The sequence below is a fragment of the Trachemys scripta genome, chromosome 1, assembly GCF_013100865.1.
Source record: "Trachemys scripta elegans isolate TJP31775 chromosome 1, CAS_Tse_1.0, whole genome shotgun sequence".
NCBI lineage: Eukaryota > Metazoa > Chordata > Testudines > Emydidae > Trachemys > Trachemys scripta.
This window is the reverse complement of record NC_048298.1, coordinates 68,184,298-68,208,498: the sequence shown is the minus strand read 5'-3', so window position 1 is coordinate 68,208,498 and position 24,201 is coordinate 68,184,298. Positions and strand designations below refer to the sequence as shown.

The following is a 24,201-nucleotide window of genomic DNA, read 5'->3' as shown; positions in this document are numbered from 1 at the left end:
CTGACCAGCCTGCCAGGCTCTTTGGCTGCCCCCTCGCGATCTCCAGTCCTCTAAAAGTCCCGCAGTGCAGTGGGCTGCTCAGGTACGCTGCTTGCCTGCAGTGGCCCCATGCCGCTCCCGGAAGTTGCCGGTTGCTGTTGGCATGCCTCTGCCTGCCCCTGGCAGGGGCGGGGGGAGGGAGAATGGGGAGGTAGAAGTGGCTCCGTGTGCTGCCCCCATCCCCAGCACCGTCCTCACACCCCAAGCCCCTGCCCCAGGTCAGAACTCCCTCCTGCACCTAAACTCCCTCTCAGACCCTGCTCCCCCTCCTGTACCCCAATCCCTTGCCCCCATCTGGAGCCCCCTCCTGCACCAAATTCCCTCCCAGAGCTCCCCCACCCGGACCCCAATACTCTGCACCAGCCCGGAGCTCCCTCCTGCACCCAAATTCCCTCCCAGACCCCGCACCCCTTCCATTAATATAGTAGAAATGTGTGGCTTGTGACGACTTATCAAAATTTGTTGAGTGGCCCTCCAGCAAAAATTATTGCCCACCCCTGTTATAGATTGTTGTAATAAGTCATAAATCCAGTGCCTCTATTCGGTCCATGATTTTTAGTGTCTAGCAAAGTTAAGCTCCCAGACTGGTCTTTTGAAGGTGCTGTGCAGGTTTCTTTGAGGATGTGGACTGAGAGGTCTGATAGAGAGTGATCTCTTTGTGAAAAATGGTCATCCACAGGTGATATAATGTTTTTGTCATTTTTCTGTGTGAGTTCATGCAAGAGCATAGTGATTGTCTGCGTTTTACCCACATAGTTGCTACTGGTGCATTTAGTGCATCGTGAGGTACACCACATGTTGTGATTAGCATGTATAAGACGCATGGATCTTGAAAGGTATGTTGTAGGGGTGTTGATCAATCTCCTGGCCCCTAGCTTTTTCCCCACTTCGTTCTTCTGGAGAGGTGTTCACTGGACACTTCACCTTGAATGGTCCCTTGAAATAAATGTTAACTACTTATGCTAAAAAATCTGTTCCACCTTATATTTAGCTGTGACACTGAGTACATTTCCTAGAACTGAAGAGCTGTGTAAGCTTGAAAATTCGTCTCTTTCACCAATAGAAGTTGGTTCAATAAAAGATATTTCCTCCCCCAACTTCTCTCTTTAATATGCTGGGACCAACATGACTACAACAACATTGTATACAGCTAATATTAAGTTAGTCCCATAGTTAAGTACATTAGGCACTCAGGTACTACTGTGATGAGAGAGACACAAGAACCTATGCAGAATAGAGCAGATTTTTATGCTTCCATAAATGAATCTGGATTACCTAATTTATCATCACTTTCAACCTCATCATTTTTTGAACCTAATATAAAGATTTACACACGCTACCACCTCATTAAATTTAAACTACAATTTTATTTTGTTAATTAAAACATCATGAATTTTAAATTTAGAAAGCAAGACCTGCACACTACTTGCAAATAAAGACAAGGGAATATGTAAGATAAATGTAGAAACAACCTTTTGATATTGCTATGCTTTTGTTTCACAACAATTTACTCTTATTTCTCTGTGCTAAACAGCAAGTGACAACATTTGGAAACACACAGGTAACTCATCCTTGAAAAAGGACATAGCATTTTTTCCCCATCATCCTCAAAAAAATCTGTAGTATTTTTACCTTTTTCTTTTGTTCTTCTGTGGCTTTAATGATTCCTGGGTCTGATTTCCAGGATTTTCCAAAATTGTAGAAAAGTGCAACACTATTGGCAAGGAATGGAAGATGTATAAAGAGAAAATTGAGATGTGTTTAAAGTCAAGGAATCTAAAGAAGTTCAAAATGAAAAAGATTACAAAAAGACCAAACCAGGCTGAATTATTAACATCTGTCAACTTGAAATAAGATGACCAAGAATCATTTTGTTCTAAAAAGTTGCCAAAATCAACGACACTTAAAATAAGCACAAAATATTGTGTCGTAAGGACTTCTATTGTACTCTATATTCTGTAGAAATTCTCTTAAGGCAGTTTGATTGCCTAACTCTTTATAACTATTTACACTGTGTTAAAATATGAATTATCATAATTCAGTTATTCCGATCTGTTCTTTGTTGTTTTTAATTTAAATTCCATATAGTATTATCTCCTTAAAGTATTTCCTGATTTCACAGTAAATATCCAGAAGTTCTATTTATAAGATGCTCATTTGACTGCTTATGTCTCCATTGTCTAAAATTCCAGTTAAATCACCAAAAGGAATGCTTTTAACCATATAAGGGATTGTCTAATAGAGAATGTTGTTACACGGCAGTAATCCCTCAACCTATGCTCATTTCCAAGATGCTCAACTCAGAGTTTATACACTAATTTGAAATCTCTCTCAGTATAAAGCAAATAATTGAAAAAGCAAAACTGTCGAGTTTTTTGCGTGCTGTTTGAAACATGATCCTCTTATAAGCGAATACTCATATTTCGGACCAATGAAAGCCATTTTAAAATATATAATCTAATACCTATAAAATAAGAATTCTTAGTATTCCTGAAAGTGTTTATAAATTCAAGAGCAATATAAATACAAGGAATAACCACTAGTTTAAAAATGTTTCCTATGCTAGGATATACACAGCTTTACAGTGGTTTAAATCATAGAATTAATAGATTTCCTCGTAACAGGCAATAATGAGCATGAAGTACAGCACTTCTGAGGGACCCAAAAATCTGGCATGTTAGTGTACCAATCCTACTAGCATGTACATGAAGTCATTGACTTTAGTTGTCATTGGGATTACCCATATGAGTAAAGTTTGTTATTTATGTACATTTTTGCAGCATTAAACCCTGAATATGGATTGATAACTATAGTGTTTTACATGGCTGTATGTACTAAAATTGGCACCTGAACATTTTATGCATTGATAATCTATAAAATTTTATGTAAGGAATTTTATGGAAAACTGAGTTTCATTTGTTGTTGTTTTTAATGGCATGGAAAATGAGATTTTTGGAACTGCACAGTGTATAGCGGATTATGAATGCTGAGCCGGACAGTGATTTTTTAGGAGATAATCAGCAAACAAGCAGCATTATCTAAAACATTCTACATCAATATACAGACAAAAATATTCAAAATAAAAACATGAAAAAATGATATGGGGTCCAATTCTCATTTAACCTATGGTGCCTTTGCACTATGCTGGCAATGCACAGGGGCCTTAGAGCGTAAATGTAATTAAGGCCTCTTTACACTGCTGGACACGCTAAACTGCCATGTCTAACAGTCTAACACTGCAATAGCAGGCATAAGTGTGCTAGTTTGAATCTAGCAACACAGCTAAAAAACAGCTGTCAAGATGTGGTGGCATGGGCTGTACAGGTCTGCCAGAACCCTGGACACGTACTTATGTTGCCTGCGACCGAGGCCAGGCTCTGTCTCTTCACTGCTATTTTTAGCCATACTAGTTAGATTAAAGATAGGGTGGGTATGCCTATCTGAGCTGCAATCACAGCTTTGACTGCAGTGTAGATGTACCCTGAGAATCAAGCCCACAGTATTTAAACAACTGTTTGCCGAAATGAAGCATGTTTGATTAATTCTGTATGTCTCGTGCCTTATCATATCCTAAACAAACTTCCTTGCTCTGATTCCGTTCTCTGAAGGAAGAAACTAGTTGTAGATTTGAACTGTAACCGAAAATGTTTGATAAGCTAATTTTAATTTTTAATAATGTGCTCCACACGGTAGCCTCTTAGCATTTTAGCTCACTATAAAGACTAATTAAGCTTGAATATAACAAGCTCTTTTCAGTAAATTATAACTCGCATACCCTCATATACACCATAACTTACTATATGCCCTACTGCATTTGATCTCTACTGATTAAAAGTTGAGTTTAATCTTTTTTTACTAACTCAGTTTCTTGCTAAATGCATTTTTTGAAATTAGCTCCTGCCAAAAACAAGTTCACTTTATTTATATAGCTTTAAGGGTTTACATGGTCTCTAAAATACTTACTATTTTCACTGATATTTGTGTCACAACAATAAAAAAAGCAGAAAAATACATGAAACATCTTCTATTTAAAATCCCTTAAACAGACATCTGCTATGAACAATAAGGTACAATTGAAAAAAAATTACATGATTCATTCCAAATTACTAAACGTCATGTCTAGACTGCTAAAAAGAAATAGGCAAGATGACAATTTATTTTCTGTCCAGTAAAATGGTTTTATAACCTTCAGTTTGTGACCTTACTTTTAATCCACTATATTAAATCTACTGTGTAAAATCTGGACAACATGTTCCTATGACCAAAAAACTGCTCATGCACCCGGGCCCCACGGACAGTAACCCAGAGATTTTTTTCTGCATGTTCCTCTCACCCTTCACTCACACAGATTATATGGATAGAACTTAAGGATACGTCTACACTACAAAATTATATCAACCTAAGTTATGGCAATGTACAGCCACCACAGTAATTAAATCGCGTGGGCATATCCTCACTACGCTCCTTGGGTCGTGGTGCGTGTCCTCACCAGGAGCACTTGCACCAATTTAACTGTTAGTGTTTGGCATTGTGGGACGGCTTTTGAAAGGCAGAAACAGTCAATGTAAGCAATGCAGTATCTACACTGACACTGCATTGACCTAACTACATCAACATTGACTCTATGCCTCTTGTGGAAGTAGAGTTATTAAGTCAGTGTAGTGGGAGAGTTACATCGGTGGGAGCAACATTTTAATGTAGATGCTTACAGAATTAGGTCGACGTAAGTTGCCTACATCAACCTAACTCTGTAGCGTAGACCAGGCCTAAGAGTCCTCAGATAAAATGTCAAAGTTCAGCCCCTCCCTTGCTATCTTTTATTAGGAGGACTCCAGAAGATAAGTGCAGCATTGAGAGGGAAACCATCCTCGGGAAGACAGAAAATAGGCCATGTGCATACTGAAACTGAAAGGAAGGCTGAATGGGGAAGTAGCATTATGGATGAATGATAAGAGGGTGGGAGTAGGTCAAATCTCAGCAGAGAATTTCGGGAAAATGAAAACAAGGAGCAAAGAAGTGAGGTGAACAAACAAGAATCTGAGTGGGGGAAGGTTGTGCTGACAGAGGCAATTCAGAAGCCTCATGGGGAAAAGGGCAGGCACACCCTGGACAGCAGAGTAACTTACTTCAAGGAAGACCTATGTCAACTTACAGAGCTTTTAGGGACACCAACAGTGTATGTGGAAAAACACATGAAGCTTTGAAACATTTACAGTACAGGTGACATTCTACCTGGAGGCAAAGCACAGATGGCTGGAGCGGGATGAAATTTTTTGGATGAATAGTTTATTTATCAGAAAATGCAATTTCAGGTCTACAAACTATTTGTGAATTCAAGTCAAGTTCATGGACTAATTTTGATAGAACCAAAAGAGTCAAAATGCTTTGTTAATGTCAAAATTAAACTTTTTGTTTGGACTTTTAGACAGACATTTTCACAACAGCAAGCAAAGGATTCACAAAGATGGTGTCTTTCCCCCCATAAGCATTAGCCCAGTGGTTAACATGCTCTTCTGGAAGGCGGGGAGACTCAGGTTCAAGTTCACACACTAACTGATGCGGAAAAGGAATTTAAACTTGGGATTCCCACATCACTGGAGAGTGCCCTAGTCACTGTGCTAAGGGATATTGTGAGATGGGGCTTTTTCACTCTCCCCTCTGGAAGCTGTTTTACTTTTTATTAAAAAAAAAAAAGAGCTTATATGGGAGGCCCCACCCACCTCTTCCCCGCTGCCACTTTTATTTGCTTGCTTTCATCAAAATGCCTGGAAGTCTAAATGAAAATTTTCAGGTTAAAACTAAACATTTCCTTTTGACGTTACCAGAATGTTTTGTGTTGAAATTTTTCATTTCGGTAACATTAAAACATTGTGATTAACTTTTTTTTTTTTTTTTTTTTTTTTTCCAATTTCTACACACTGAAAAATTTAAACAACTGTTTTTGGATCAAGCTGAAACTATTTATTTTATTTATTTTTCAAAACTCCCAGTGAACTCAAAACTCCATTATCTGCCCAACTCCAGTTGTGGCCTCACTTCTTTTCAGTCCTAACATTTTCCTCACTCAGACCCAAGTAGAGAGAAGTTCACAGCTGTATAGGTGGCTGCAAAGCTGAAGCATAGCGTTGGCAGCAATTCCCCCTCTGCAGATTTCCCACTCGGCAACTTTCTATGCAGTAAAGGGTTCCAGAAATATTTAGGTCTTAATCCTAAAGCAAAATACTAAAATGAACTTAACCACGACACCTCCCCGTTTTCATTGTGTGAGACAGAGTGCAAAAATCCATGATCCATTTATTACCTTACTACAAAGTAACACCTTTCACTGTAATTATCAGAGCAGTTTGAGCAATTATGATTGTCCCATTAAAGTGACAGAATACATAGAAGATGATGTGAATATTTGGTTAGCTAAGTTTGATCCAAAACTACAACCCATTTAGTGGCTTCAATTACATACAAATTGCTGTTAATTTACAACTACATATCAAGCAAAATATTGGTTGGAACGAGAGCTATAAATTGAAAGGGGAGGGGGAGGGAGAGGGAGAGAGAGAGAGCGAGTGCGTGTAAGGGTATGTATATACACACAGACATATAAGACACTTCCCCAGAGCATTCTGAACAAATCCAATTACTCAATAGGTCTCAAAGCTACACCTCCATAACTAGTAGCTTTTTTGTCTTTCTGAATGTAAGTCTTCCTTTGTTCTTTTCTTGGATTTGTCTCTATAATTTTGACTGTATGTACGTGTGATGCCTTCATTTTGTAAAGTTTTATTTAAAAAAATTATGATCGTCTTCTCTGTTCAGCTATCAGCATTAACTCGCCAGTAGAAATTTGGGGAGGGATTTTCAAAAGCATCTAAGGGAGCTAGGGGCTTAACTCCCTTTGAAAGTGAATGAAAGTTGTGCCTAACTCCCTTAGCTGATTTTCAAAATCCCACATTCGGTCATTATGACATGAGAGGATATCAAAGGTGCAGAAAGGCATAAAACTGACAGTCAGTTTTTAATTGGACTAGTGATTGCCATTGATTTGTTTTTTTGATTTACCAGTAAAAATTGGACTAGAAAGGCAGGTCTGCTGTATAAACAAAAGGATTTTTCAAGCAGCATTTCTTGAAATCGACTTCATATTGTTCCTAATTATTTCAGAATGATGAAGCCAGACCAACTGTTGTAGTAGGGTGCACACATGAAGTGTAAGATCAATATATGGTGGAAAATGAAACTTATCTGTTGTTCAGAAGCCAGATAGCATCACGTTCAATTTTTGGCAAATAAGTGCCCAAATGCAGAACCCTTAGACACTGATGATGAACTAAATCATCTCAGATTTGTTTCCCTCTCCTTACAGGTTTTCTTTTGGTTTTTCTTTAGTTGTTTACTTGTTAGATCTTCACTCGGGAATTACATGCTGACTAATAACGTTCACTGTCAAATAAAAGTAGTAAATACAAGAAACTAGATCGTATTATATTGATTTTTAAAAAGTCAAAGTTTCAGATCATTAACAGTCATTTTGACATTTAAAGGTAAGTGCCAATAAGCCTTTGCAACAACCTCATTGTATTCAAAAGTGACACGGTGAAAACAAAGGTACTATTAGTGTTTTTTCATTAGGGATGACAGTGTTTTGTGACAAGCTAGTTGAGAGACTGAGTTCTGTAAGCTGTCATACGTTAATTGATAATTTTAAGTTAGAAGTCATTGTAATAAGATGCCAAATTCATTCTAGTTCTTCTGGCAAATTGCCCTGTAGCTTTATTGAAAAAAAGAAATTACATGCCTGCTTTATTTTTGTAGCATAAGACAGAACTGTGGTCAGAGTAAGAATCTTTATATTTTTACAGCTTTACTTGATTACTTAAAGCAGAGCACAGTACTTCTTTATTCTCTGTAGTGTGGGTAAAATGATATCTGATGAAATTCCTCGTTGTGACAGTTTTCATGAAATGAATCTGGCAAGTTATTTTACTCAAAAACACTTCCAAAAGGATTCATTACACATCAAGTTGCTTTATGGGGACTTTCAATGCAATAATATTAAGTAAAAAATAATACTTTGCATTTCCATATTGCCGTCTATCTAAGGATCTCAAGATCTGTTTAGTTTTCATTATCTGTTATATTTTAAATTTAAATTAATTGCTGAAAGTGTTATAAAGTAATATTTAATATTCCAGATATGATTTATAATAAGCACTCTTATTTATATAGATAACAATTCAGTATATACAATTCAATGTCCAGTTAAGGTAATATAACTTTCTACTTCAGAAGCCAAGTGAGTCAAGTAAGAGGACAGAAACTGAATATCATGACAAATATTAAAAAACTAAGATTAACAGCTGATTGTCTGCAATTTCAAGGTAGTCACATGAAAAGCGAAGCAATTTATCTAAACCACAAGGTCACACACTTTAGGCTTTCCGTTGCATCTTAAACAGTTAAAACTGATTGGTTTGTTACAATCTCTGTCTGATGTGGCAGGAGTGATCACACCATGCAAACAAAATCTGTGTTTATTTTTGTGGAAATGAACTAAAACAATTAAAAAATAATTTACCTGAAAGTACATTATTATAGGAATATGTGATACAACAGGTTCCCTGGTATACGCTGGGCTTGTGTTCTTGAGAAGGGCGACAGACACCAAAACGACATATAACGTGGACCCACTGGTAGAGCAGTGGTATAGGCAGGAGGGGATACTTGGGTGAGCAGTGGAGGGGTAGGAGTGATCTGGCCAGGGGCTCCTGGAAAAATGCGTCCCTGCACCACCACCCGCTCCGCCTCCCCGCCTGGTGCTCGGAGCTTGCCCTACTCCGCCAGGTGCTCCTACCGGGAAGCAGGGTCAGGGTGCGCGCTCCAGCCAGGGAGCAGGGGTAGGGGGCTTGGAAGCCCCTGTAACCTGACAACTCCCTGGCAGGAGAGCCGGGTGAGCGGAGTGGGTCAATTCCCCAACCCCGCTCCATGACTGGAGCGCCAGAGCTAGGCAAACCCCAGTGCCCCGACCCCGCTCCCCAGCTGGAGCGCCGGGCAGGCGGTGTGGGGCGAGCACTGAGGTGGGAGCAGAGTCGGGACTGGGGAGGGGTGTGCCTGTATGTTAAGCGGGTGGGTTGCGGCCCACCTGTGGCTACACATAGCTGTCACTCATCAATAGGGGAACGTGTTCCGATTCATGTCGTTCCCGATCCGCATATCAGTCGCTTGCAACTTATAGTACTGCAAATGACGGATATGCGGATTGGGACAGATGTGTATCGGAACACGTTCCTCTATTGATGAGCGATGGATATGCAAAACAACGGATAAGGGGGAGACGTACATCCCCCCCGTAGTAAGAGAAAATGGCTCCATGTGTCCCACTGTGTCTTTTTTGTGTTTACAAGTGGAATTTCACCTCATATCTGTTGTAAAAATACAGGACATACAGTAGCGTATGAATAATAAAGCTGTTCGTGCAATCTCTTCTCAAATACAGCTGAGCAAGAGGTTTGCAAATAATCCCTAACAAATGTCAGAATGCTCTTTTATAGTAATAGTTTTCCAGGATATCTGCATTTCATATACTAAAGCGTTCACAGTATCATTTTTCTGTTTAGCCATAGCATGCAACTGATTTTAAATATTTCTAGCCTCTCTTATATACAATGCAAAATTTATAACTTAAAGCAGCTTACAGAATGTGAGCCAAGTTAATTCCAGGCCAAAAGAATTTTGTAGTTAAATTTCTCCACTGATATGAAAAGGCATTCCTGTTTGTATATTTTAACCTGACAAAGAAAGGGACCTGAAATTTCTTTTAAAATTGATTTTGAAGGGGAAAGGGGAACAAAGATACTGCGTGCAGCACATTATTTCATAAAGGTGATTTTTTAGTAACAGTGCTGAATGCAAGGTAGTTCATCATGCTTTTCAGATACAAATCAAAGAGCCTTCTAAAACTTTACAGAATGTGCACTGTGCTTAAAATTTTTACTGTGTAGCTTCCATCCTTTCCATATTGTATCTGGAAATAATAATAATCAAATTGCATAAAGCAACATTATCCAGCTGATGTGTATTCATTTGCTTTAAAGAGGATTTGATCTACACGTCTGCTTCCATTTTCACAACAAAGCTACATAATACCACAGCCAGTCATTTAATACAATAATCAGATAAAACAGACTTGAAATTCTCTTTCCCTTGAGTTGCACAAACATTTTCTATTTGGTTCACACTGTTTTATGTTGTATAGATCATCCATTGCAGATTCTCAGTATGTTCTGAGGTAAAATAATTTGCCCAAAACATTCTAATATCCAGCATTCATTCTTCTCTCTACCTTTTATACTAGATGTTTAATTTCTACACTTACAGATGAGGAGGTTACTTATCTGTAATTGGAGGTTCTTCGAGATGCGTGGTCCTTCTCTGTATTCCACTGAGGCTTTACGGATGTGCACCATGCGTTCGGAGCTGGAGATTTTTCTTGTAGAAGTGTCTATTGATCCGCACATGTGTCCTTGGCTCACCTCATGGTTCCGTCCGAGGTGATAAAAGCTGGGGCAGACTGACCGCGTCTCCAGTTCCTTCTCCATTGCAAATCCAACAGATCCGCAGCAGAGGGGAAGGAGGGTGAGAAGTGGAATACAGATAGGGACCATACATGTAGAAGAACCTCCAGCTACAGGTAAGTAATCTCCTCTTCTTCGAGTGATGGCCCCTACTGTATTCCACTGAGGATGATTAACAAGCAGTATCTAAGTTGGAAGAGGGTGCAAGGATGAGAATGGTTGAGCAGAGGACAGCCGTGCCGAATGAGGCATCCGTCGCAGAGTCCTGCACCAAGGCACAATGTGTGGCAAAGGTATGTACTGAACTCCATATGGCCATGTTACATATATCCTGAAGCAGCACATCATGGAGGATGGCTGCGTTCGAAGCAGTGGAGGCAGTATTGATCTTGCTCGCTGACCGAGAAGGAATGTGGGCAGGAGGTACAGATTTTAAAGCCTGGGTCCAGTACCCGCACGTGGGTACGGTAGTAGGAGAAGTGGGGTATTCACAGGGATCCCCAAAAGGGCCAGCAGGATGGATCTGGAGGGTGCTGAGGAGGGCCTCATGGTGCAGGAAACCACTGGCTCTGCAGCGGCTGGAGTGGAGGATACTGCCATGATGTAGAAGGCCTCCGTTGGTACTCGTAGTGGCAGGAAAAGATGGATGGTCCCTGACATTCATTCAAGTCCTCCGAACATGAAAACTCTAAGGCTAGTTCACTGGTGGAATCGGCAGAATTGTGTACACCGTCAGAGTGGGGAGTGAGCAGTGGCTCAAATGTGGCATGTCTGGTGCCAGAGATAATGTCTTCCTGTGGAGACCTTGGCTCTCCCAGGGCAAACACTTATTGGAGCTCTGGCGCTTTTCCCAACCTCCTGGGAGTAAAGTCCCTGGAACTGGAGCAACAGTCCTACCCAAAGCGGATGATTCTCTGGCTCTGAGGGATGCTGATGTTGACTGTGTGTGCAGGTTTGCACTTGATACTAGTGGATCCATTGATTTATGTGGCTTCTTTTTGTGTTTGTGTGCTTTAGTGCAGTCCGTCCCCATGACTGGAACTCATGGAAGGAGTCTCTCCCTTCTTAGGCTTAGAGGAAGACTTAAAACCTTACCTCCCGACTAGGCCCTGGCACAGGGATCACAATGGTGGTACTGCCAGTGCCTGCCTCGGATTTTGGAATTAGAGGTGCACTCCTGGCAGCCTCAGGCCAATGTATGGGGGGAGGGGAGGAAAAGGGAGGTTGTTTGGCCAGGGTCCGAATGAGGTCTCATAGCGACTTCCATGAGGTGCTTCCATAGCGGAGAGCCTGGCATTCTCAGGTATGACTTGGGAAGGAGTGGCAGATACTGCACCTGGATGAAATGTGGGCTTCTCCCAAGCAGCAGAGGCAGTATTGATCTTCCTTGTTAAAACTCTCCAAAAAAGGAGCACCAATCCAGCTCCTAAAACTAAAGTTTACGATAAAAACAATAAAAATGGTAAAAAAAAAAGTAAAACTAATTATGAACAACTGTATATTTTTAAAGTGCATCACATGTAAGAGGACATTAATAGTTCCAACCCAGATGATGCGGTGGTGAGAAGGAACTGGAGATGCAGTCTATCCGCCTTGCCCTTTATCACCTCGGATGAAACCATGAGGCGAGCCAAGGGCACATGCACAGACTAACCGACACTAGTGGTTAAAAAATCTCCAGCTCTAGATGCGTGATGCAGATATGTAAACTCTCAGTGGAATACAATAGGGACCTTTACTCAAGGAAGAATTTAATGTTATAGATCTTTGACTGATTATGTTGGACAATATTTTAACACTTTTTAAACAAGATTCTCAGAGATTTTAGGCACAGTGGCACTCAAACTTGTATGTTTACATCCTAAGAGACATGAAAGGCTCAAAAAGAAAAACAAAATTTGCAATACTGCTTTTTAACCTCAATGTTTGGCTTAAATAATATCTAGCAGTAACATATCATAATTTAAGCATGAAAAAGCAGTGGCAATCAAAGGTATATCAGTGACTGCAGTGATATTGGATTTTCCAGCCCGTATCTTTCATAAGCATTACATTCACTTAAAAATACTTAAAACTAGAAGCATTAAGTAAAAATTAAACAGGTGTTAATAAAATGTGTTTGTTGATTCTGTGTTCAAATGATAAAATATTATTAAAATGTGCGATCCCAGAGAAAGTAGAACAGAAATTTAACTCGATTAATATGGTAAACTGAATTTTTGAGAAAATCTGACTCAATTTCTACTTTCTTTCTGAACATGGTAAGTTTATGTCTAGGCAGATCTAGTTATACATTCTGTCCAGTGGCTAATATTTATAAAGATGTGATGTTGGCAAACCCCAGCAATTATAATTATTTTCACAGAATGTATTCTGTTTAGTTTCACAAGCTGTATGTAATATTTTATTTAACACGTTTTTGAAGTCCATATAAAATGGAACTTGCAAACTACTTAGGAACAGCTAGTTATGGCTGAACTGCCAGTAAAAATGACACCAGAAGTGATAAATATGAGTGAATAGGGAAAATGAAGTTATCTATTTATCCTAGGAAAAGCATATATGCTACTTAAGTTTAAAGACTATAGGTCATGGTGAGTTCACGTAATTATAATCTTTTTGGAAACATATGGCCTTGACATGTCTATACAACCACTTGCATTTCTCTGCTAAAGAAATGAGGGGGGGAAAGAACAGAAAGTTTGGATAGACATTTTCAAGGAAAAGGTTTGAGGAAAACATTGTTACTGGCACAAAGCAACAATGTAATTTTAAAGCAGTACAAAAATAACCATTAAGATTTTCAATTACTATGGCATAGTAAAGTTCTATTTTAACAAAACCAATTAAGCACTAAGAATTTTAAATGGTTGTAGCTGTTTTTAAATTACAATTCATTCTTTACTTTTGAGGTCATACTTAGAATTCAGCACTGATGTTAAACACATACAAATCACTAAAATGAAAAAGTTATATTACTGAAAACAAGAAAAAGGATATCATTCCAGAACCAGAAAAACCATGTCACATACATCCAGAATTTAGTTGCCAGGTATATTCCAAGAGGCAGTGCACTATGCATAGAGTGATCAAAGAATGATCTGTAAAACAACAGAAGTGATGTTATCACACAGTATGTTCTTTCATAAGTCATTTAAATTCAGTATCAGCACACATGAAAAACCTCCTTTTATGTAACACATTAAATAACAATTATATCTCCATATACTGTTAGTAAAAGATTTTGCTTCTGGAGGTCTTCAGAGCCTGGAGAAGTCCCATTTTTCAAGTTGCCCTGATGCAGAAGGATGGATGAGAGGCAGTTAATGTCACTCCTCAGATGGTCAAAGTGGCAACAATGGAGTAATATAAGACACAAGGGAAGCAGGGCTGATATTAATCTTTAATCAAACATAACGTTAATGTTTTATTCTATCCCTAGGTCAATACATAAACTCTTACAAAACCAATTTTAAACCTAGCCTAAAATAAAATGTTAACAGTTGGACTCAATCTGCAGAATAAGTCTTGACTCAAATGACTGGTCCCCATTTTCCTCTGTTTACAGACATCATATCATTTCCTGTTCATAGATTCCAAGACCAAAAGAGACCACTGTGATAATTTAGTCTGATCTTCTACATAACAGAGGTCATAGAACTTCTCCAAAATAATTTTGAGGAATGTCTTTTAGAAAAACTTCCAATCTTGATTTTAAAATTGCCAATGATGGAGAATCCACGACAACCCTTAAACTGTTCCAATGGTTAATTATCCTCACTGTTAAAAAATTATGCCTTATTTCCAGTCTGAAGTTCCAGCTATTGGATTGTGCTATATCTTTCTCTGCTAGATGCAAGAGCTCATTATCAAATATTTTTCCCCATGTAGGTATTGATAGACTATGACCAAGTCACCTCTTAATCTTCTCACTGTTAAGCTAAATAGATTCAGCTCTTGGAGTCTATTACTATAAGGCATGTTTTCTAATCCTTTAATCATTCTCATGGCTCCTCTCTCAACCCTCTCCAATTTATCAACATCCTCCTTGAATTGTGGGTACCAAAACTGGACACAATCCAGCAGGGGTCCCACCAATGACAAATACAGCTCCTACTTGGGATTCCCGTTTATGCATCCAAGGATTGCATTAGCCCTTTTGGCCAGAGAATCACACTGTGAGCTCATGTTCAACTGATTATCCACCACAACCCCCTAATCTTTTTCAGAGTCGATGCTTTCAAGGACAGAGTCCCCTATCATGTAAGTATGGCCTGTATTCTTTGTTTCTAGAGAGAGAGAGAGATTTACATTTAGACATATTAAAATACGTTGTTTGCTTATGCCCATCTTACCAATGACCTGTTCTCATTATTTACCATTCCCACAATTTTTGTGTCATCTGCAAACTTTAACAGTGATGATTTTATGTTTTCTTCTAGGTCATTGATAAAAATGTTAAATAACATATGGCCAAAAACTGATCCCCGTGGGACCCCACTAGAAAACATACCCGCTCAATGATGATTCCTCATTTACAATTATATTTTGAGACTTATCAGTTAGCCACCTGAATTTTATAAATTACATGTGTAATCAGTGATTAGGCTCTTCACTTTTTACCACAGAAACATCAATTAAAAAAAATAAATAAAGAGGCATTCAGTCTTCTGTATAATCAACAAAAATCTTTGACTTGATTATTTTGAAGTTGCTCACACAAATGTCATGTTGCCTTAATCAGTGACTCAAAATATTTTTAGTAGGATAACATGCTTACTTCATATGCCACTAATACACCATTTTAGAACTGCTGATGAAATGGAGAAGTCTTAACAAATGTTTACTCTAAAGCCACATGCTGACAGCAGTTAGAAATCACTGCTAAAGAGCTCACTCAGCAATATTCACATTACTGTTATTTTAATAGAGTTTGAAGTGAATTCCTAGCCAAGAGCATGGATAGCAGTTGTGAATTACATTTACACAAGAGATTCCAATGTCAGAGGTATTCAAGAAACCCATATAACACAAAATATATATTTTTAAAACTATCTAAAAAAGGAAACATATATGCCTTGTTTTCCTCAGTCTATAGTTATAACAAAAATGTCTGTTTTCTTCTATCTCTTACTTTTCTCTCATTACAGCTTCAGGCAGAGATTCTTAACAGAAATATTATCAGAAGGAAAACAGTTAAGTCAGTTTTCCATTTCATTTAATTCACTTATTTCTATGACAGGAAGCTAGTTCTCCAATTAAGCCAAAAAGAAATTTAAACACTGCATATAAGCCAGCTAATTCTCAAGAGCTGTCCTGAATTCCAGCTAAGAATATCTATGAAAACATTTACCATTGGAAAACAATCTCAACTATACATATTGTGACAGGGTCAGGCCAGATGGCTACAAGAGAATGGTTGAAGGTAGTTATATTAGTTCCAGCCTAAGCAGGTCCCTTTTCCCTGGGTAAGATACCAGATACTATTCCAGAACACTCAGGAATTTTCTAGAACTAATTAAGGCAGGCAGGCTAATGGACACCTGTAGCCAATTGGGAAGCTGCTAGAATTAATTAAGGCTAATCAGGACACCTGGTTTAAAAAGGCTCTCACTCCAGTTAGTGAGGTGTGTGTAAGGAGCTGGGAGTGAGAAGACATGCTGCTGGAGGACTGAGGAGTACAAGCGTTAACAGACATCAGGAGGAAGGTCCTGTGGTGAGGACAAAGAAGGTGTTGGGAGGAGGTCATGGGGAAGTAGCCCAGAGAATTGTAGCTGTCGCGCAGCTGTTCGAGAAGGCATCTGGACAGCTGCAGTCCACAGGGCCCTGGGCTGGAACCCGGGGTAGAGGGCGAGCCTGGGTTCCCCCCAAACCTCCCAACTCCTGATCCAACACAGGAGGTTCCACCAGAGGGGAAGGTCTCTGGGCTGTTCCTTGACCCACATGGTGGATCAGCAGAAACTGCTGGGATTGTTCTTACTCTTTTTCACCATACTGGCCAGCGATGAGGTTATCTAAGTGAACAGCAAATTTGAGCCACGAATGTGGCCAAACTGAGGGTTACTGTGAATCTCTGAGGCAAGCAAAATCCGCCAATAAGCGCAGGACCCACCAAGGTAGAGGAGGAACTTTATCACAATATAAAATGATGGAGTCTAAAATAGCTGTTACCACTCAAGAAAGAGATCTTGGAGTCATTGTGAATGGTTCTCTGAAAACATCCTCTGAATGTGCAGTGGCAGTCAAAAAAGCTAACAGAACGTTGGAAATCATTAAGAAAGGGATAGATAGTAAGACAGAAAATATCATATTGTCTCTATATAAATCCCTGGAATGCCCACATTTTGAATACTGCATGCAGATGTGGTTGCTCCATCTCAAAAAAGATATATTGGAATTGGAAAAGGTTCAGAAAAGGCCAACAAAAATGATTAGGGGCATGGAACAGCTTCCATATGAGGAGAGATTAATAGAGCTGAGACTTTTCAGCTTGGAAAAGAGATGACTAAAGGGGGATATGATAGAGGTCTATAAAATCATGGCTGGTGTGGAGAAAGTAAATAAGGAAGTGTTATTTATTCCCCCTCATAACACAAGAACTAGAGGTCACCAAATGAAATTAATAAGCAGTAGGTTTAAAACAAATAAAAGGAAGTATTTCTTCACACAACGCACAGTCAACCTTTGGAACTCTTTGCCAGAGGACATTGTGAAGGCCAAGACTATAAACAGGGTTCAAAAAAGAACTAGATAAATTCATTGAGGATAGGTCCATCAATGGCTATTAGCCAGCATGGGCAGGGATGGTATCCCTAGCCGCTTTTGCCAGAAGACGGGAATAAGTGACATGGATCACTTGATAATTACCCGTTCTGTTCAGTCCCTCTGTGGCACCTGGCATTGGCCACTATTGGATGACAGGATACTGGGCTAGATGGACCTTTGGTCTGACCCAGTATGACCATTTTTATGTTCTTATGAAAATTTTTTAGCCTCCCTGTCAGAGAATCGGTCTGTCACTGGGAAGTGGGCCATTCTAGGACACACCTCAAGGTTCCTCTCCACAATCCTGAACAACTTAAACAACCTTCCCACATCCTGCCTTCCATCAGACCCACATAAAATAGTCACCTTCCTCCAATGTTCTCTCTAATTTTTTCCATCCACATGCAGAATGAATTTTGTTATGTGCACCATATCGAGGTAATGTGCGGATGTGTGCCACCGGTAGAAACAAAAAACCTAGATATAATATATATTTTTAAAAAGTTACCATAGGGATAATTACTCCAGCCAGGAGAGGTTAGGCATTTTAGAACTCACTACTCAAACAATTAAATTTAAGTGTAAGAGAAATAATAATTATGAAATGCACAGATCAGTCAATTAATTAAAAGAACACACTTTGAAAGAAGTATCAAGAAGTAACAACAATAACAATACAAGTATGTGTTGGGAGGTGAGTGAGAGTCAGAGACATACTGTGTGTATGTGAGGGAGGGGGAGAGAGAGAGACATACTATGTGTACGTGTGACAGACATACTGTGTGTGAGAGACCGACAGACATGCGTTGCCCCTTAAAGTAGATTGCCACTTACCAGGCTGAAGTCTGCTTGTTCAGACAAAGCAGCAGCCACCAGCAAGCTCCCTCTGTCCCACTCCTGAGCCCTGTCGTGTCCTGTTCCCCAGCTCTGTAGAGATGGGGTACGGGGCGGGGGGACACCCTGACATCAGCACGCCCCTTCTACTCCCCGACTCTGGACAGCAAGCAGGAGGTTCCCAGGAGCAGCTGGCCAGGGGCTCCAATGCAGAGGGCAGGAGCAGCACGGCAGTGAGGGGAAAGGCACCTGAAGTGCATGGCATTTGATAGACTGCTGAATGGCCACGTAGCTTAGAGGGAATTTAGCCATCATCCACATCACACATTTACACCAAGGGGATTCCCTGGTGGGGATACTCATCTTTAGAAAAATCTTGCTTTATGATTAAAAGGGAAAAGGAAGATTAGTTTCCCTCCTCCCTTTCCTCCCCCCCCCAAAAAAAATTACTTCTGGGGTGCTTTATAATCAGTTTGTAAACTGCTAGGTTTCCCTCTTGAAATTAGCATGCTTCAATCAGAGTTCTGAAACAGAAATAAAACAGACACTAGGACTGAGGAACCCTATAAGTCTCAAAGGCAACTTTGGAGAGAATGAGAAGCTTACTGATGTGGAAACTGTGAAAAGTAAAAGTAATTATTACATGAATGCTAAATATATCTAGCACAGTATGTGTCCTACAAACTACCTACAGGATAGACTGAAAGGTCTTCCAAACATCTTTCTTAGGAAAACCAGCTACACATGTGTTTGCTAAACTTTCCTGAATACTTACTTAAAAACGAACTCCCAGATCAATCTGTAAGTTAAGAATTTAGAATGCTATGTAAGCTTATCTAGATACCACCAGATAAATATTGTAGCAGTAATATTATATTGTAGCCATCCAATAAAATATTCTTTCCTTAAAAAATAAACAAGGAAGCTAAATACAAACAGGTTAATTTAATAACATTACAATTATAATGAATCAATAGAAAGTAAGGACTTCAAATGTAAAGGTATTTTGTACCCAAAATTTACATTGAAAGTTTTCTGTTCTAATTTGGTAACCTGTTGTTTGCTCTATGGTATTGAGACAAAATTGGTGTATCAAACCTGTATTAAACCTGAAAACTAACCAAATAATTGAAGTCTAAAGAGAAAACCCCTTATAATTATTTGGATTAATTAATTCTAGTTGTAATTTCCCATAATTTTAAGTGTCTGTGAAACATAGTATGGCAGCATTAATATTACAGAACACATTAACTTCTCTTCTTACAGTATATAAGAACCAGTGATAATTATATAAAAAGACAAAGAAACATGTAACAATAATAACTTGGTATACACCTGGTTTGAACTTTAACCCAATCACCAATTCTCACAGCCTTTCAACCTAACTCATTCACATATCCACCAGCCTACTCCCACAAGCTCACTCACCTGTTTACCAAGACACCCAGTAAGATCAATCCCAGGTTCTGTTCCACTATCTTGCTGTCTGACCATCACCACTTTATCACCAAAACATTTCTGTCAGCTGCTAATACCCACCCTCCAATGGCAAAGAGAATATTCTTTATTACCTCTCCTTTACCCAGAATGGGAGAAAGAAACTTGTACTACATCCTTGACTTACACAATTATGTTTCTCTTCCAGTCAACTGTTATCCATGCATTAACTTGCTTTTCTTCTCAGTTTGTCTCAGATTCTCACTAGAAAGACAAGGTGGGTGAGGCAATATCTTTTATTAAGAGACAAACTTTCTCTTTACCAACAGAAGTTGGCCCAATAAAAGATTTTACCTCATTCACCCTTGTTTCTCTAATATCCTGGGACCAATATGGCTACAATAACACTGCAAACAACAATGGATCATATCCTTACTGTTATTTAAATTTGTTTTTAAAAAGAGAGGTTACTTACCAGTAACTGCTGTTCTTTGAGAGTGTTGCCTCTGTGTATTCACACTTGTGGGATTGGCACCTCTAGTCCAAGATAGGGGAGTCTACCAATGTCACTGGGTCTTTACTGACCCTGAAGCAGAACTGGAAATAATGGGTGTTGTCCTTGGTAATAATGAGACCTAGTTGGGACTTACTCCCTTTGTATAACAAATATTGCCAGACTTACACCCAAGACATTTGTGCTGCTGTACAAAAATTCTGTTCAAATAATCTACCTGGACATAGTTTTTCTCTGGCAAATAAGTTTTGGTCTTTAACAAAGGGAGAGTCTTGCAGGTTAGGCAACCAGCTTTCAACTCCAGAACCATGATGTGTAGACAACTCCTAGAGAGTCCACAAACCTTGAAAAGACTGAAAAACAAGAAGAACATGCTAGTCCACTATGTGGAAATAACACTCTAAAGGTAAAGGAGGTGAGAAGAGAATCCCCCTAATAAGCTTGTGCTACTTTCACCTTTTGCATTTTCTATGAACCGAGACATAAATGGGTCAGGTGTAAGTAGAAGAAGAAGCAGTACCTTTGCTATCAGTCTTATGGAGGCACAGACATAGCCTGGATGGCAGTATCACCCAGTTACATTATTATGGAACACGTCTGTGGATCAAAGTCTAGATACTAGTGGAATCAGGGGCTCATTGCCACTTACACTATACACAAAACCACTTCAGGCAATGGCTTATCAGAGTCAATCTGTTGAAACCTCAACATCAAACTCAATCAATCTAAATGGATCCAAAGACCAGGTAGATCTTAGGGGAGGGCAAGCAGGATGGTTGCCCTGGGTGCCAACTTTTGGGGGCGCCTCATCACTACGCCTGTTCCCCCCCCACCCCACCCCACCCGCTCAGGGGGCACCAAAAACACTTACAGTCCTGAGAGGAAAAATATCTAGGGCCAGCCCTGCTGAGGACCTAATGTCATTTATACTGGTATTGGATCACTTCAATGAGAAGTTCAGCAGAGTCCAGGATGCTGGATTCTAGTCACTGGACTCGGTCAATATGGATGGATCCAGAGATCTGAATATGCACCGAACCACTCCTAGTTCTCTAGTCTATGATGCCAACATTTTGGTGCCAGCGCCAAGACTTCAGCATCAAATTAGGTAGACCAGTCCAGATCTGTGGTACCAGAACCTTGGTACCGAATTATGCCAATCCAGCCAGAGCCATACTAAGAGACTGAGACCACGGCACTGAATTAGATCAATCTGGAGGAATCCGGGGATCCTGGTGCCAGGTTGATGGTTTAAGAATCTTGGAAATGACTCTGTCAGCCAATTAATACTGAGGACTTGGAAAATATGTAAGCCAGACACAGAGACACTTAGGCTAGCACATTGCCAGACTTAGCTGACCAGGCCTGAGGAATCTCCTTTAGCAGTAGGAATGTGTGAGGCAGCCCTCGTGGTCCACATAGTTCTAGATGACACCTGTGCAAGATGGATACCATTTCTTCTTTGTTCTTTTAAATAAAGAAAGCCATAGTGACAATTTAACTAAAATAAAAACAGCCCTGAAAGAGAAGAAAATCTCTGAGAAAAGAAGTGAGGATGCTGCATGTGACCCAAACTCACGACCTATTTGGCAGTTAAGAAAGAACTGAGGGACAGTTTTATACCTTTGAAATCCTCCACATGGGGAGAAAGAGGAAGAAGAAAGTGGCCACAGAGGACACTGGGTCACCCAGTGCCAGGGAGCACCAAGCTCACGTGGGAATATGCAGAGGCTACTCAAAGAATATAATGTATAGTACTGAGAAGAAGATTAAGAGTCAAACAATCCATATACTTTGCAAGTCTTCTGGAGAGCTATGGAGGATACTGATACTTACAGTAATTATTCAAAACATAGTACATAATTCTTTTAGTGACTGGATGACAGATTTAAAACAACTGATTTAAAATAACTAATAAAAATAACCTCTTCTGGCCACAGCAATAATTCCTGATGTTGTATCCCACTTTGTATCAATTTATGAATGACTTTCTAAATGTCTCAGAATTTTAATTCTGAACAGTAATTAGTTTTTATTAACCTATTTACAATTCTACCTTGCTCCTCCTAGCCCTCTCTAATAACATTCCTCTTGACTGTTCCATTCACAGTTTACACCAATGGTTTAAAAGACATTCAGTACCCTCCCTCTGGAGACTGAATGTTTCTCTGCTCCTAGCCTTATTCGCTCAGCGCCTTTCATCTAAAATTAATTCAAAGGCTATATTTCTAAGATGATAGAGCATTAGAAAGCCAAATCACACAGACCTTTTTCTGAAATGTAACAGTGATAAAAACAGAAGTTCTTGCAAAGAATGCTATATATCCAAAAGATGTATATAGATCTGTCAAAGAAATCTAGTACAACTTTTATTAAGTAAATGAACAAGACATATATTAAAACATTTGTTGGTGTACTAGATTGAAAATGCTGCCTTATAAAATACTTACTTTGAAAGAAACTGTACCATAGCCCATACCCCACCATACATTAGCCCTTTAATGAGCCACGAATCAACATCTAGGTCTGCTATAAACCCAACCAGCCAAATAACTAGGAATGGAGTTCCTAGCATCACCTTCTGACGAAATTCCTGCACAGAAACAAATATTTCAGTAAGCAATGTACAGTTCTTGTAGGAAATGGTTACACAATCTAACTAAAACAGTCATAACAACTCATTTAAGTCTAAGAACCTTAATATGGTATGGGAGAAAAAAAGCTACTTTTCTAAATGTATTTTTCTTCTTTTTAGCATGCTCATACTATGGAAGCCATTTCTTTCCTAAATGGAAACTAGAGATTTCCTACTAAAAGATGCCTTGATTTATCTTCTAGCATCAGTGATTAGTCAAACAATTTTTATGTGTAAAATGCTGTTATATTCAATTAGACTAGTTAAAGACAGAATTCATAATTCATAATTTTTGAATAAATCAAGTAACACAGTTGACCTCTGTAGATAGTTGCCAATTTGAACAACTCAAGTATGTTTTACACACTAAGAAAAACAAATATAAAAGCTATAATGCAATTAGGTTGGAAGTTATAGATGAATTAAGAAAGTAATTTATTTAAAACATGGAAGATTGTAAAATCATTTGCAGCATTCCATACTGAAATCTAGTTAAGAGTAGATTGATAAGTAAGAAGTAAAAGCAACTATAGTAAAGTGGAGTGGAAAATGGCTAAAAAGAGTACCATGAGGTTCCACATTTGTCTATCAATGACCTTCATATCAAAAATGCTAAGTCTGGAACTAAAAAGATTTTATACTTACCATAGTTGCAAACTCACTCTGGGATATAAAGTCAAGTTATGTTCTTTCCCACTAGCACATTATCTCCAGTAACCTTTACCCAACTAAAATATATTTTATGTGTAGCACCAGAGCTACTGAGATGTACAGCTCTATACCAGGGGTTGGCAACCTTCTAGAAGTGGTGCGCCGAGTTTTTATATTTGTTCACTCTAATGTAAGGTTTTGCAATGCCAGTAATACATTTTAATGTTTTTGGAAGGTCTCTTTCTATAAGTCTATAATATATAACTAAATTATTGTTGTATGTAAAGTAAATAAGGTTTTTAAAATGTTTAAGAAGCTTCATTTAAAATTAAATTAAAATGCAGAGTCCCCCAGCCCGGGGACCCCGGGCAGTGTGAGTGCCACCGATTGCCATAGGTTGCCTACCCCTGCGCTATACATCTTTGAGGTAAATATTCTCCAGTTGGAATTTAGTGAACAATTTGCTGATCATGCTCAAGTGGGAACAAAATCCAGCTCATTATCATAACCCTAGGGCAGGGTGGGCAAACTTTTTGGGCCGAGGGCCACATCTGGGTGGGGAAATTGTATGCAGGGCTGGGGCAGGGGGTTGGGGTGCGGGAGGGAGTGTGGGGTGTGGTGTGCAGGAAGGGGCTCAGGGCAAGGGATTGAGACAGAGGAGGGGTGCGGAGTGCAGGGGAGGGCTCAGGGCAGGGGTGCGGACTGCGGGAGGGGGCTCAAGGCAGGGGGTTGGGGTGCACAGGGGTGCAGCACGAGGC

The 24,201-nt window shown here is 39.4% G+C and overlaps 1 protein-coding gene across 3 annotated transcripts in view; it reads right to left on the bottom strand.

Moving 5' to 3' along the window:
- ZDHHC17 (zinc finger DHHC-type palmitoyltransferase 17) overlaps positions 1-24,201 on the bottom strand; it is a 109,238-nt gene that overhangs the window by 31,770 nt on the left and 53,267 nt on the right. For all 3 annotated transcript variants that reach the window (XM_034771888.1, XM_034771872.1, XM_034771880.1), the window contains 3 exons: positions 22,608-22,750; positions 13,608-13,708; positions 1,672-1,796 (listed from right to left, as the gene is read on the bottom strand). In XM_034771888.1, coding sequence (XP_034627779.1) covers positions 1,672-1,796; positions 13,608-13,708; positions 22,608-22,750 — 369 coding nt within the window. The remainder of the gene's footprint in view (positions 1-1,671; positions 1,797-13,607; positions 13,709-22,607; positions 22,751-24,201) is intronic.